This window comes from Postia placenta (assembly GCF_002117355.1).
Source record: "Postia placenta MAD-698-R-SB12 unplaced genomic scaffold POSPLAscaffold_8, whole genome shotgun sequence".
In the NCBI taxonomy this organism is placed as follows: domain Eukaryota; kingdom Fungi; phylum Basidiomycota; class Agaricomycetes; order Polyporales; family Adustoporiaceae; genus Rhodonia; species Rhodonia placenta.
The window spans coordinates 1,244,594-1,258,223 of record NW_020169839.1 but is presented as its reverse complement, the minus strand read 5'-3'; the positions used below and the strand labels follow the sequence as shown (position 1 = coordinate 1,258,223).

Sequence of the window (13,630 nt, the reverse complement as noted above, 5' to 3'; positions counted from 1 at the left end):
AATTATGACATCTGCGAAGCAACTGTGAGTCAACGGCGGAATGTAAGAAGAGAGCTCGAACGTTCTGCTCACCTGCGCTATCATGTTGGTCACAATTCTCTGTTTGATCATCATATTCAAAATGAGACGTTGCATGCGTCTGGGAGACATCCTCATCATGTGCAGAGGTTTCACGAAGTCGTTTGAGTCGCTTTCTTTCCTCGTCCGTTGTGGTTTACGTATGTATTTGAGCACAGGACTAACATTGATGCGCAACATTTCAGGACTTACTGCGATGTCGGTGCGTAAGACCTTGACATCCTCGTACCCTTAACATCCTCGCACAAAATCGATATTTCATGTGAAGGACCCTTTACCATTTATTTCAGCTGCTGGTTCAGCGTCGCAGCACTGCAGGTTTGTGTTCTGAAACACTCGGCGCGTACATGAAAACTGATATGGATCACTGCTCAAGATCACATCCCGGATTGGAACCAAGCGTCGCTTACTTCGACGATTTCCTCCTGGCGAGATCAATGAAGTTGCTGTTGCGGAGAAGGCCTTCCTGAGTGACAGATGCTAGGAGAGTTCCCGTCTCCTCCAATGTCTTATCCAGGATGTGCAGTTTGGTCGTCGGCAGCTTTTATCAATGGGCAGTCGGGACTCCGCAGATCAACCGAGTCGGCAGGCGTGATCTGCCATCAATCAGAGAGCAGAATTCCCCGGAATGTTTCGGGATGCTTGAAATCCGATCAATAATTATGGCCCCTGGACCAATCAGGCAAGGGTGCCGACTGCCCGGGCAGGCATAGTATCTTCCAACTCGTCCGCGTCGTTAGTATCGGTCAACAGGAGGTCATTTCGCGGATGTCCTGGATCTGCAGCCAAGGTGTGTTTTCTGCCGCTGAGAGTATGGCTACAGACCGCATGCAGAATTCCATATTGGGGCTGCATAGCGACTGTTATTGTACTACTTAGCTCGAGATACACGAGGTGAGCTTCGTAGTACAGTATACCTGTTATACCAGTCTCCTTCGATGAGGAATTCGATTGATTCAAAGCATCACGTGCGAGCGGCTCTGCTGACTGGCTCATGCCAATGGCATTGGCTTGGTGACAGTGTCGATTACGAACTCGAATTCAACTGATATTGAAAGTCAAATAGCACTTAGAAATGAGTATATCGGCCACCACGAGACTGCTAATATACGCAACGCTATCACCCGAAGATGCCAGTATCTTCGCGAACCTCACACTCTCGGGCACGTACGACCTCGCGGCTCTGGTCGAAGAGGAATGGCGGGATCGCCAACCTTTCCTAGAGAGTCACGGCTACATGTTGAGGTCCCGCTACTATGCAAACTGGTCCCCTTCATGAATGGGAACCAATCGCGATCCCACATTCTGTGAGGACTCAATCATGCTCAATGTACGCTCTGATGAACAGATGGTACAAACTCAGGCTGACATCCTGGCGCATCATATTCTGTTCGCTCTCCTAGAAATACAACGTTATGGATGCTATTAGGTCTAGCGATGGTCTCTGCGTGTCCATCAAGACAACTCGCAACGACAGTCAAGAGACCTAAAGGACCCGAGCAATCACTGTGTACATTTACTGGAAGTCTTTCCCGATCACCCTCATGCAGACGATCCTGAGTTTGGGGCTATAGGAGAAGCAGTTAATTTCGTCAGGCAAACGCTTGCGGTACGTCGTTCGCGTGTGTTCCCCCTACCCTTTGAAGATAACATCGTATTAGGGGATATGCTTCCTTCATCGACATTGAATAGCGCACAGGTGAGATGGCCAAAGATGTGGACATAATGTCACCTGCTGATCCATCTCATCTGGATAGAGATTGTGCAGTGGCAAACATTATGATGGACGGCCGCCCTCTTTACCCAAAGGGACATCATTCAATAAAGCGGCATTACTCTGTGGACGCCATGTATGAACTATCCCCACTCGCCAGAATTGACCACCCCGTGCGCTACTACCTCATCGACTTCGGGATTTCTAGCCATTTTCTCGAAGGATCCTCGAGATATGTCACCGAACTCAAGAGTAGAGATAAGGAGGTTCCAGAGCTGTCCGCGGACGTACCCTACGATGCGATGAAGGTGGACATCTTTACACTTGGGAACTTATATCGCAAGGAATTCCTGCAAGTGCGCGACCCATGCAACGTTCCTCTTACTGCATACTGATCAAGTTCTACATCGGCAGAAGTATCATGGCCTCGACTTCCTACTACCATTAAAAGAGGCAGCGACACAGCAGCAGCTCGAACGCCGCCCGACAGCTGAGGTTGCCTTTGCGATCTTTGAAGACATCAGCTTGTGCCTAATCAGTTCTCTCCTTCGATGGCGACTGCGATCTCGTGCCGAGTCGCAACCTGAACGGGTGCTCTATGAAACCGTAGCCGTGGCGCGAGAAGGGATATACCACTTCAAACGCCTGGTGACATGATAGTAAAGTAAGGTGCAGGCACTCTTCCATCGACGTCGCTGACGTGACCGCGATATTGCAACAGTGATGCCCATGCTTACCGGACCTCCATCGTGCTGCTTCTGAAATTGCCTCGCTCACACAAATCGTAGTCTTGACGATGTATTTCACCAGGTATCATCATTTATAGTGGAGCGCATCTGGTCATTAATCACCGCCACAGGGATTGCTTACATTCGGCCTGTAGTGCCAATGCCAAGAGTCAATATACATTCTCTTGTGTATGAAAGCAACTGCGACCATGATTTATGAGCTTAGCCTGAACGAGATTAAGACCCAGAGACATGAATTGTCTTCCATGCGTAATGTACAAGACGAACAGCAATCCGATGCTATCAGCGCTGTGAATTCTTCAAAGCACATCAGCAAATGCTGATTACATGCCTATGTAGAAAAGGGTGTTCCTGAGACAAAATCACACTTTGCAGGTGCAGTACCATAACGAGTAATGCCATCAATGGGTACATGTGTATTCATGCGCGTAGGAATGCGATTGCTACTGATGCCTATGGAGGTCTACATAGGGCGCGTGATCTACCAAGAACGACATAGATCAGGTATTTCTACGAGCTGAGAATGCCATTTGCAGATGTGGTCTCATCGTATAGCTGACCAGAACGACTTTGGAAGCTCAAATGTTACCGGTCGCGATCAGAACGTAATATCGAGCGGTCAGGTTTCGGCGCTTACGCCACTTGCTCGGAGCTCCTCAATTGCAGACGGCTGGCGAGTCAACACGAACTTTGACAATGGCCGCAAGCAACGTCCACCGTTGGCTGCCATCGTACATCTCCCTTTCACCCGAGGATGTCCAACGATACGCCAAATTGACGGAAGCTGGGGCCTATGACCTTGGACCGGCGGAGAGGAGGTGGCGAGGCCTACAACAATAGCGGGCGGCGGCGGGTAATCGTCTGTCTTCGTGACGCCTTAGAAGCACGGTCAAACTGGCTGCCTTTCCTAGATGATATTACCTTCGCGGGAACAACGTGCATGTGATCCTTTTGGAGTAAGAAATGCGGGGAAAATAGTGCCGGGTATATGTGCTTCCTATGATCGTCGTGATCGTGATCTGGCTGTATCACCGTGCACTGTGGCGCAGGGATCCATGTCGTAACAGGCAGAAGGTGCGCGTCCTCGTGACCGGAGCAAGAGACCAAGGTGCTTGTGGTGGAAACGATGGAACCTCGACGCGCCAGTTGGGGCGGTCTAGAGTCGTGTGCCACCGCAACATCTGACAGATTGGTGTCAGCATACCATAAAATCCGGTTGTACATGTTGTGTAGCTCACTTTGGCGAGCAGAGGGCTCAGAATTGTGAGGCTCTCGAGGACACTCTTCGTCGAGTTGGGAGACATTTCCGACGTTTACTCCGGATTCACGAAGTCTCTGCAACCGCTTCCTCTCCTCATCTGTGGTGGTCTGTCAAGCATCATAACTACATGAGGCATAGATCAGTGCGAATTATTCTGCCTCACCACTATATCGGCCCTTAGGACGGCAACCTCCTTGCACAGGACGCTAATACGGTATGACAAGCCGGATATGATTCCCTTAATTTGTTGTGTTTCTGTTGTAGCACAGTATACTGCTGCTCTGTATCCTTCTGCACGGCTGTGCGCACTAATCGACGGGGGCATGCATGAGAACTTTTTTTATCGCAGGAATCACCGAAGACCACTTACTTCACTAACTGGCGTCTGGTGCAAGTAAGGAAGTCGCCCCCATGAAACAAACCTTCTTCGGATACAGATGTGAGAAGAACTTCCGTCTCTTCGAGTGTCTGATCCAAATTGCGTAGCTTGATACGCGGCGTCTGACTGTGAACCAAGGCGAGGAGGACGGGGATAAGGCCAATTACTCCCAAGGTGCCTGTGATGACACCGTAGATGTTGTATTCTGCGTCTGAAGACATTGAGTAGTGGGACTTCGTCACTGGGAGGTTACGGCTCTGGGAGGTGCGAGTCGAGGCGAAGGCGTAAGAGTAAGCTCATGGAGCGAAACAAGGACTGGTCGACGGTCGATAACGCCGCGAGTCTTATCAGGATGTCCCCTTCGGAGACAATACCAACGCAAGCTATCGGCACAAATGCTTGGACCGTTGAAGACCATGTGCAAACAAACGTGGTGAGAACGAAAGGAATGCACGACAACTATAATTGTACTAGCGTACAGAGCCTCATGATACATGAGGCGAATTCCGTGATTTGGTATATCGAATGCCTTTTACGGCTCGCAAGAGATTCTGATCGACCGAGTCACGTGTGCTGAGGCGTGCATCTGAGCCCTCAGTGTGGCTGGAATCGACTTCAACTTGGCCATGATTTGGAACTCGACATTCGCCGGAAGTTCATATCTCCTCGCAATGAACACAGCTTCCACGACACGTCTCCCGACTTATGCAGTGCTATCTCCTGATGATGTACTTCGTTTTGCGGCGATTACATTGATGGGCGCCTATGATCTCGGTCCTGCCGAGGAGGAATGGAGGGATCGTCAACCGTTCTTGGAGAGTCATGGTTACATGCTGAGGCCTCGATATCATGCGGACTGGTCCCCTTCGTGGACTGGAACGAACCGCGATCCCACCTTCTGTGAGGACTCGATTCTGCTCAATGTACGCATCTATTAACCAGTGGAGTTGGCTCAAACTGACGTATCGCAATGCTGGCGCCTGTAGAAACACAACGTTATCGATGCTATAAGACTTTCCGATGGCCTTGGTGTCTCAGTCAAGACGACCCCCAACGACAGCCAGGAGATTGCTATCGCGACATTTGTCTCGTCCCTGAACCTTTTGGATGACCCGAGCAATCATTGCGTCAAGTTGTTAGAAGTGCTGCCTGATCCGTTGCATGCGGATAGATCGTTGATGATTATGCCGTATCTACGACCATTCGACGACCCCGAGTTTGGAGCTATAGGCGAGGTCGTTGATTTTGTGAAGCAAACACTCGAAGTACGATCTCTCCCCTCGGTTTCACTATCGTTTGTCTCAGCACATATATACGCAGGGAATTTGCTTTCTTCACAAGCACCGAATAGCGCACAGGTAGGATTAGTTCTCAGCCAAATTGAAGTCGCTGACGCGTCGCATGTTGCCAGAGATTGTGCAGCAGCAAATATAATGATGGATGGTCGTCCTCTCTACCCAAATGGACATCATCCAATAAGAAGGGACCACTCAGTTGACGCAATGTACGAGCTATCACCACTCCCTAGGATTGACCACCCCGTGCGCTACCACCTCATCGACTTCGGCATTTCTACGCGTTTCCCCGTAGGATCATCCACCTATGTTACCGGGTTAAAGGGAAGGGACAAGGACGTCCCAGAGCTGTCTGCTGATGTGCCGTATGATGCGATGAAAGTGGACATATTCACACTGGGCAACTTGTACCACAAAGAATTCGTGCAAGTACGTCACGCGACCCACGTCTTTTTGTTTGGATACTCACTCAGCTTCGCGTGCGAATAGAAATATCACGGTCTTGATTTCCTTCAGCCATTGATAGGGGCAATGACGCAACGGCAACCTGAACGACGCCCGGCAGCTGAGGTTGCCCTCGCGATTTTCGAAGATATCAGCTCGCGCCTGAACAGTTCTCTCCTTCGATGGCGACTGCGGTCTCGTGCCGAGTCGCAGCCAGAGCGCGTGCTCTACGACACTGTAGCTGTGGCACGAGAAGGGATATACCACCTGAAACGCCTGGTGACGTGATAGCGGATAAAGTGCAGGCACCCCCGCATCGTAGTCGGATTTGGATCTTTCGATGTGTTTTACAAAGTATCATTATTTACAGTGGACTGCACCCGGTCATTAATCCTTGCTACATATGGCTTACCTTTCTTCAGCTTGTAACTGTAGTGCCAATGACAAGGGTCGATGCATCTTCTCTTGTACAAGGCATCTGACTACGACATGATCCACATATGTCGCCTACTAAGATTCGGATCGATCTTACATTTAGGTCGGTTTGCACGAGCATACGAACCTCCAAGCGTCCGCACTCTCATTGGATGATTTTGTATATAATAGGTACTCCAAGCAATTAGATGTGGGTCGTTATATCCGACACTTGTCCGTACCCGCTCGCTACTCCTCGTCGATCTCTATCGCAAATCGCGCCTCGGGCTTTGCACCTGCTCGTGCCATTGTGTCCTCAAGCGCGCAGTGGAACCGGTGTTCCACGATCTCGTCCCCGTCCTCGACATCCACGATTAGCACGAGGCGCGCCCTACGTCAGTCCGCCCGTCAGCCATCCTGCCCACACAACGCTGTGAACTTCGGTAGTTTCGATGATGACGTACATAGGGAAGAGATCCTCGATCCCGAACGTCTTGCACGCCTGCAGGAGCACCCGCGAGACAGTGTGCCGTCCGCGCGTCTTGAACATCATCTGGTTCTCGTCGGTGCCCGCGCCGTCGTCGTACTCAACAATCACGACAAAGCGGTCATTCGGCCCTACCTCGTCCCCCCGCGGTTGGAAGGATTCTAGGTAAGAGAAGACTATCAGCCCTTAAGCAAATGCATGCAGTGAACACAAAGGACCGCACCTGTAGCCCGGGACTGAGACTGGACGACAGTGGGGGGCGCGCGCCCTTGTGAGAGTCGCTCTTTTGGGGCCGATATTTTCTCTGGCCTCACCTCGGCGAGATCTTTAGCCTTGACAGATCCGCTCGCTGAATTAGTTGGCTCCTTTTGTGGTCGTTCTGTCATATGGTAGCTGAGTGAATCTGCATCTGCATAACGGCTCTTCGACGTACCTTGCTTGGAGAAAACGTCTGGACGCTTCTCGGCGCTCAGGGTCATAGACCTGTGAGATGCAAATGACTTCGGCGAGGGCGGCGGAGGTTGGCGTTCGCGGCTCGCTTTTGGCTCAGGCTCATGCACCGGGCTGACTTTACGCTCATCGCGCGCTGCAAGGGGCTCTGAGACATAGCTGTCTGCGAATTCGACAGATGGGCTGCGTTCTATGACAAGCCCATGTTTTTGCGTTTCCTCTGGTTCCTCTTTGACCTCGTCGCGCTCTTCTTCTGGCTTTTCTTTGACTTCATCGTACTCTTCCTCGTCGTCCGAGTATACGCGCGGTCGCCGGCTCTTCTTCGGACTTGACAACATGAGTTCCTCCTCGAGCTCTTCTTCCTCTTCTTCGTCATCGATGTTCGTCACATACGATGCGTTCGCATCTTCTTCTGCTGGTGCATGGCTTAGCGACGCGTTTACAGACGCCGGCTTGAACACGCCAGAGCGAGGAAGTGCAGCCTTCGCGGACGCGGAGCCGGATGGCGCAGCCGCAAAGCTGAGTCTCGATACCCTTCTATTCGTCGACATGACTTCGGCGGGAAGAACGGCGCCAGCCTCGTGTACGACAACGCGAGAGGGCAGGAGGCTTTGTCTCCCGGCACTCGAGCGGCGCGCGTTTGCATTGACAGTTTCAATAGATATAGATCCTAGGAGAGGGCTGATACCTGCCCATGCGTCCTTGTGTATTTTGATTTTCTCGCCGGTGGAACCATGAATTTGGTCGGTGAACAAGTCTGGCCGACCGTTTAGACCAAGTTCGCGAGCCGCTACAGCCTGCATTTCCTTTGGATTGTACACATCAGATATAAAGCTTCTCTCAAGAGAACCGCGTCGATATGCCCAGGAGAGTTACTTGGTGAAAGGTATCGATTATTGATCTCGAGAATAATGATGTATGGCATGATGCGCATGTCGTTGAGCGCCTGCAGCGCATAACGCCATAAACCAGGGAGAAACGTAGGTGCGTGAACAGGAATGCACAGCAGTGGGGTCTTGCGCATGATAAGACGCGTCAAAGGCAACGTACCTCGTAGCTTTCTGAAAGCGGCACCAGAATACGTGTCATTCCATATCGGACGATGATCAATTGCTGGGATGACTTGACAGCCGGATCAATCACTGATGTGAAGAGCATTTGTTGTGTGCCAGACAATGAGAATACCAGAGCGACCAAAATGTGGCCTGTAGACAGTTGTGGCGAGGCGGAAAACGCGACGCGTTACGCGCCAGTCACGTGCAGACTGGTGACGCGTGTTAGGAAAACCTTCTCTTTATTTACTTACTTATGTCTACTTATGGTCACACAAATAACATAAGTACTATAACGCTGATGAGATCTGAGATCTAGAATATACGGACTGGATGCGGGGGGCTTGGCGTGCAATATCGATCACTTGGCTATGATGACGCTACAGCAGGCAGTGCGAGCGAGGCGCTCTGCTTACTCCTCTCCATCGCCATATTCAAGACATTTGCTTTCAGGCTGCGCGAACAAACCGTTACCCTCTCGAACTTTTAGGACTCCTGACTCCCAAACCCACTGAGATCATGTCGTACGGATCAGTACGTGGACATGTCTGGCATGTTTTTGGCATGCCAATCCTGATTGATGGTGGTGTGCCCGAACACAATTGCCTTATAGCCTGGCGGAGGTTACGGCGGTCAATATGGCGGAGCTCCAGGCGGGGGATATGGCGGTGGAGGCTACAGCGGGGGATACGGAGGGTCTTCAGACGGCTACGGCGCCGCGTCTGGTGGCGGATATGGTGGAGGCGGCTACGTTGGCTATGCAGAGCCAGGAGGCTTTGCGCCTACAAGAGGACACCATGGGCCACCGCCTGGGGCCGATCCTCAGTGTGTTTTCCCCAGTCTTCCCAAGGTTCAGAAGTCCTAAGTGTGACTTAGGCTCTGGGCTTGGTTCACTGCGGTGGACACAGACCGATCCGGCCAGATCAGCATTCATGAACTCCGTACGTGATAATGTGTCTATCAAATTTGCTTGTGCTTAAGCCACCGCTCTTCTCGCAGAGAAAGCGCTGATCAATGGCGACTGGACACGCAAGTCCCACTAATGCTCTCTCTCAGGTTGAGTCGTCTGACATTTTTCATCAGCGTTTGACCTCGACACGGTCAAGATGTTGATGTCGATCTTCGTGCGTGCCTGTCACTCGTGGCAAATGTACCTCCCTACTGACCCCATGCGCTTCACAATAGGATACCGATCGCACTGGCACGATCGGCTTCAACGAGTTCTCGGGTCTTTGGAAGTACATCAAAGTGCGTTGTACTTGTACACACGTGGAACAACATGTACTCACCCGCTCTGTCCAGGATTGGCAAAACGTCTACCGACACTTCGATCGCGACCGTTCTGGAACGATCGATGTGCGTGAACTGCGCGAAGCGCTCACGCAGTTCGGGTACAATCTCACCCCACCCGTGCTCAACCTTCTGGAACGTAAATACGGTGCGTATCACTTTGGTGTTCTTGGCCTCTTTGGGTTTGTGCCGCCTTCCAGAACAAAAATGTTTTGCACCCTCTTTTGACGTATTTACGCCGTTCAAATCATTCAAAACGGTCGCTGATCGTTCTACCCGCTGGGGGTAGACATCCACGAAGGCTCAGGCGTGGGCGCGAGCGGATCGCAAGGCACGGGTGCGCCGCCGGGGATCACATTCGACCGCTTCGTGCGCGCATGCGTCGTCGTCAAACAGCTCACGGAGTCGTTCCGCCGACTCGACACGGACAAGGACGGGTGGATCCAGATTAACTACGACCAGTTCATGACGACGGTTCTCAGTGCGCCGTAGGTCTCGTACGGCCGTTATGGCGGGTGAAATGGCGCTTTGGAGGCTCGTGTGTGGTCAAGTGTAGGCCGGGGACATCATCAGTGCTGCTTTAAGATAATCCTTTCGCCTTCTAAATGTGTACTTGTGTGTTTCCGTGACTATAGGCTATCACGAGTTACTGATAAGACATTAATTATAACCAACTTGCAAATCACCATTTGCAGGGGCAGAACATTAAGTACAGATATCGTCAGATTGTGGGAACCGTAGCAATCTCCAAACCATTTTTGCGGCTGTAGATAGTAGAATATCTCCGCTTATGACTTGCAAAAACGATCCACGGCTATGGTTGTCTAGTCGTTTGTTTCACTATGTTGTCCTACACTGCCACGAAACATCACATAAATGATAGGTGACGATTGCAGCGCGACATTGTCAAAGTCTTACCGTCTTACCGCATGTCGCGTGTCCTAAACTGCTCGTACGGGGGACAACACTACTGATTTCACCCAGGCCGAAACTTTGTCTCCCGTAGGCAATGATTATGTGTAGACTACGAGCGAGACACCAGTCCCTGGCACAATGATATATGACCGACGGTAATTACCGTCAAATCGTTATACATATTAACGCTAACTACCAATACAGGCGCCGATACCTCTTCAGGCTATGTATCATATGTTGACTTTTGGGTACGTCGGGCAAGCATCGCTGCCAGCCCGGCTCACGTGGTAGTGCGCCGGTGTGGGAATAGGACTTATGTAGGCGTCGCGCGCTGTAGGTAGCCCCATCGGTTTGTAACCTTATCCCTGTCCATCGAGGATGTTGTCTGCCGGCGGTCTTTCCGGCATTGTTCTCACATCATACATAATGTCAGCATTCATCCCTGGGCGCGCGCTGTATTATACATGGTGCGCGATGTCACAGCTGCTATACATCCCGTGCCATTCCTGGTGCGTGATGTATAACAGCCCTTGGTATTCGCTTTTGCTATCATAAATGACGATCCTGTTTTAGGCTTGTCATGTATGATAGCATATAATTGCCTTTCCTGTTCATGCGGATTGTGCATTGTTTCAGCCTCTACATATTGGTTGCTATCTCTGGGTGCATAATGTATTATCGCCCTTCATATTCAAGTGGCGCCTGGGGCTAAACCTTCACTCTTTGAATTATACATGCTGATTATTAACAAGTACATATGATATATAATCACCTCCACCATGTGTGCTCATGTATGTACCATCAGAGTGTCATGAGTTGACATGGCGCCTAGCCGTCTTTTTAATTCTTTCCCTTTCGCGGGCTCAAACCTGCGACCTCTGTACTATATGCTTGGGACAGCCGCTGATGAATACACGGAGACTGAAGTATCTCCCTATGACGGAGATCGAAGTGTCTCTGGCATGGGGAGATATCTCTGGCGTCTAAGAGATATTTCTCTGAGGGGCGCTTAGCTCCCTGAACAGAAATTCTATCACGTGCAGTGCGAGAGAAATACCCAAGTCACATGCATTCTCCACTTTGGGTGGTGACCAAGATTTTGTCTCGTATAGTATCAGGGAGCTTCATTATGGCTAGTTTTCGGCCTCTAATGGAGATATATTTATCATGGCCAGCGCCGGAAAAGGCAGGAGGGTGCGGGAAAGTATGTAAAAAGCGTGTAAAACGCGAGTTTCTAACCCTAATCTGAGTTAGCCTGATTTGGCAGCGTCTCAGATTAGATAACGAGAAAGGACCGGACTCTACCGAAAGCCGATGAAGAGATTGGGCGATGGTGATCCAGTCACGTGATCTCCCAAAGGGGACACAAATAATTTGAAGCAAGCGCCCCGCGCTGGAAAATTGATGGAGGTGTCTCCAGACGCCGGAGATATCTCCCCATGCCGGAGACACTTCGATCTCCGTCATAGGGAGATACTTCAGTCTCCGTGTATTCATCAGCGGCTGTCCCATATGCTTGAAACGGACACATCATTATCTACTGTACGATTAGATTAGATGGGCGGCAATGCGTGGCACAGCTCGGGCCCCACTGACACAGCCTCTCTGACTCACCGGCCCCCGGGGCCGCGTCAGCATGCTGCGCACGGACCAACGCGCACAGCCTGCCCTTATCTCCCCCTGTATATAAGCTGGCCTCTGCTGCCCTAGGGACCTCAGTTTCGACCTCTTGTCCCTAGGTCAATAAGCATCCCTTTGTATTCCTTTCTTACTTAACTAATATATTATCTTGTCCCTAGCCTTAGGTTTGAGCATTGCTCACCATCGCTTCGGTGAGATTCAGTCGGACGCCCCCAGCTTTCAGGTTCTCCCCAGTTGCTTGACCTCAAGTCGCGACACCTCCTCCCCCTATGATATGATGGCAAAACCGTCATTGAGTGCGATAGATTCCTATCTCAACTCTGATACAACAGTCTATACTCCTATATCGATGCCTGACTCGTAGACGACGAGCGAGGACTTATGGACAGTGTGTCGTCCTGAAGATCGAGTGAGGAAGTCGAGAATGACCACTACTCCAAGCGAAGAGGAGCAGAGACTTGAATGAATAACCAGGTCGAACTTAGGGTTCGACCGACTAATGGTACAACTACTTATACAAGTACCGACTGCGCACGGACCATCGTGTCTATGTGGTCGTGTTAGTAAAGGAAGAAATGTAGTGGTACGATACCAGGCACGAAGTGCGCACGGACCCCATTATGTAAGCTACATAATGTTCAACCTGCGGGTGAGCGCTAAGACAGGCGCCAGTATGGGCGCTAGTAGTACAAGAAATAGAACGGAAAGACAAATGTTTCATTACCCCCCTGCCAGAGTCGAAGTCCCATTCGACTACTTACTGCTCACCATCTCCATACAACTCCCAATCTACGCTATTGTCCTCCTTTTCATCGAACCACTCCTTGCGCGCGTTCCTCCCTACGTTCGACCATTCCTCGCCAGAGAGGTGCTTCTGATTCGGCCAGGAGCTGTCCCATGTCCATTGAGTGACGTCGGGTGTCCAGTCGGGGTCGACTTTGCGAAAGACGACAGGTGTATCGGGGCGGGGGTGCGAAGGTCCCGCGATGGGACTGGTCGGGGGTTCGGGGTTAGCGCTGCATGGTGGAGGAATAGGTACCGCTTTCGTCTGTCTTTCTTTTTCCTTCCTCTCCTTCGCCTCGTTGATGATTCCTTCGAGGAACACGTTGTCGACGACCACCCCCACGCGTCGCGCAGGTTCTTCAGGTGGTGCGGATATGTGTCGCTTCATCGGCCTGGTTCTGCACTCCCGCTCCAGGTGTCCAGGGGCTTCTTTTCCGCATCCTGCGCATCGTACGTCCAGACAGTCCCGTACCCAGTGTCGAGACGATCCGCATCGCCTACAGCTTCCCTTTGGGGTCCAACCAGGGTTGGGTTGCCAGTCAGCCGGGATGGTAGTGCTCCGCGGCGTTGCTTGGAGAAAAGGGGATGGGATCGGGGGCGCCTGAAGGCAGACGTCGGTAGGGGTGCGGGTAGGGGTAGGTACACATTGGGGATGGCGCGTGGGATGAATTTGTTGTG

At 51.3% G+C, this 13,630-nt stretch overlaps 5 protein-coding genes across 5 annotated transcripts; 4 read left to right on the top strand and 1 right to left on the bottom strand.

The window, feature by feature from the left end:
- Positions 1-309: 309 nt before the first annotated feature.
- Positions 310-1,357, top strand: POSPLADRAFT_1145097 (hypothetical protein; the record flags this gene model as incomplete). The annotated part of the gene is made up of 4 exons (XM_024485765.1): positions 310-396; positions 819-868; positions 913-972; positions 1,216-1,357. Coding segments are annotated over 4 exons (339 nt in total), but the record flags the coding sequence as incomplete, so codon positions are not given.
- A 569-nt stretch (positions 1,358-1,926) lies between these two features.
- POSPLADRAFT_1057424 (hypothetical protein) lies at positions 1,927-2,449 on the top strand (the record flags this gene model as incomplete). Its single annotated transcript, XM_024480922.1, has 2 exons — positions 1,927-2,148; positions 2,207-2,449. The coding sequence occupies 2 exons, from the start codon at positions 1,927-1,929 to the stop codon at positions 2,447-2,449; spliced, it is 465 nt and encodes a 154-aa protein (XP_024338446.1).
- Positions 2,450-3,237: 788 nt separating this feature from the next.
- On the top strand, positions 3,238-6,208 carry POSPLADRAFT_1046939 (hypothetical protein; the record flags this gene model as incomplete). Its single annotated transcript, XM_024479162.1, has 11 exons — positions 3,238-3,359; positions 3,591-3,615; positions 3,775-3,907; positions 4,072-4,103; positions 4,152-4,196; positions 4,289-4,372; positions 4,399-4,614; positions 5,168-5,446; positions 5,502-5,539; positions 5,710-5,905; positions 5,966-6,208. The coding sequence occupies 11 exons, from the start codon at positions 3,238-3,240 to the stop codon at positions 6,206-6,208; spliced, it is 1,413 nt and encodes a 470-aa protein (XP_024338445.1).
- Positions 6,209-6,583: 375 nt separating this feature from the next.
- Positions 6,584-8,429, bottom strand: POSPLADRAFT_1034212 (hypothetical protein; the record flags this gene model as incomplete). Its single annotated transcript, XM_024477007.1, has 5 exons — positions 6,584-6,725; positions 6,799-6,982; positions 7,045-7,200; positions 7,255-8,077; positions 8,322-8,429. The coding sequence occupies 5 exons, from the start codon at positions 8,427-8,429 to the stop codon at positions 6,584-6,586; spliced, it is 1,413 nt and encodes a 470-aa protein (XP_024338444.1).
- A 357-nt stretch (positions 8,430-8,786) lies between these two features.
- POSPLADRAFT_1074593 (hypothetical protein) lies at positions 8,787-10,105 on the top strand (the record flags this gene model as incomplete). The annotated part of the gene is made up of 8 exons (XM_024482725.1): positions 8,787-8,857; positions 8,937-9,148; positions 9,200-9,264; positions 9,323-9,352; positions 9,407-9,447; positions 9,509-9,571; positions 9,626-9,761; positions 9,903-10,105. The coding sequence occupies exons 1-8, from the start codon at positions 8,843-8,845 to the stop codon at positions 10,103-10,105; spliced, it is 765 nt and encodes a 254-aa protein (XP_024338443.1). The 5' UTR covers positions 8,787-8,842.
- Positions 10,106-13,630: the final 3,525 nt, after the last annotated feature.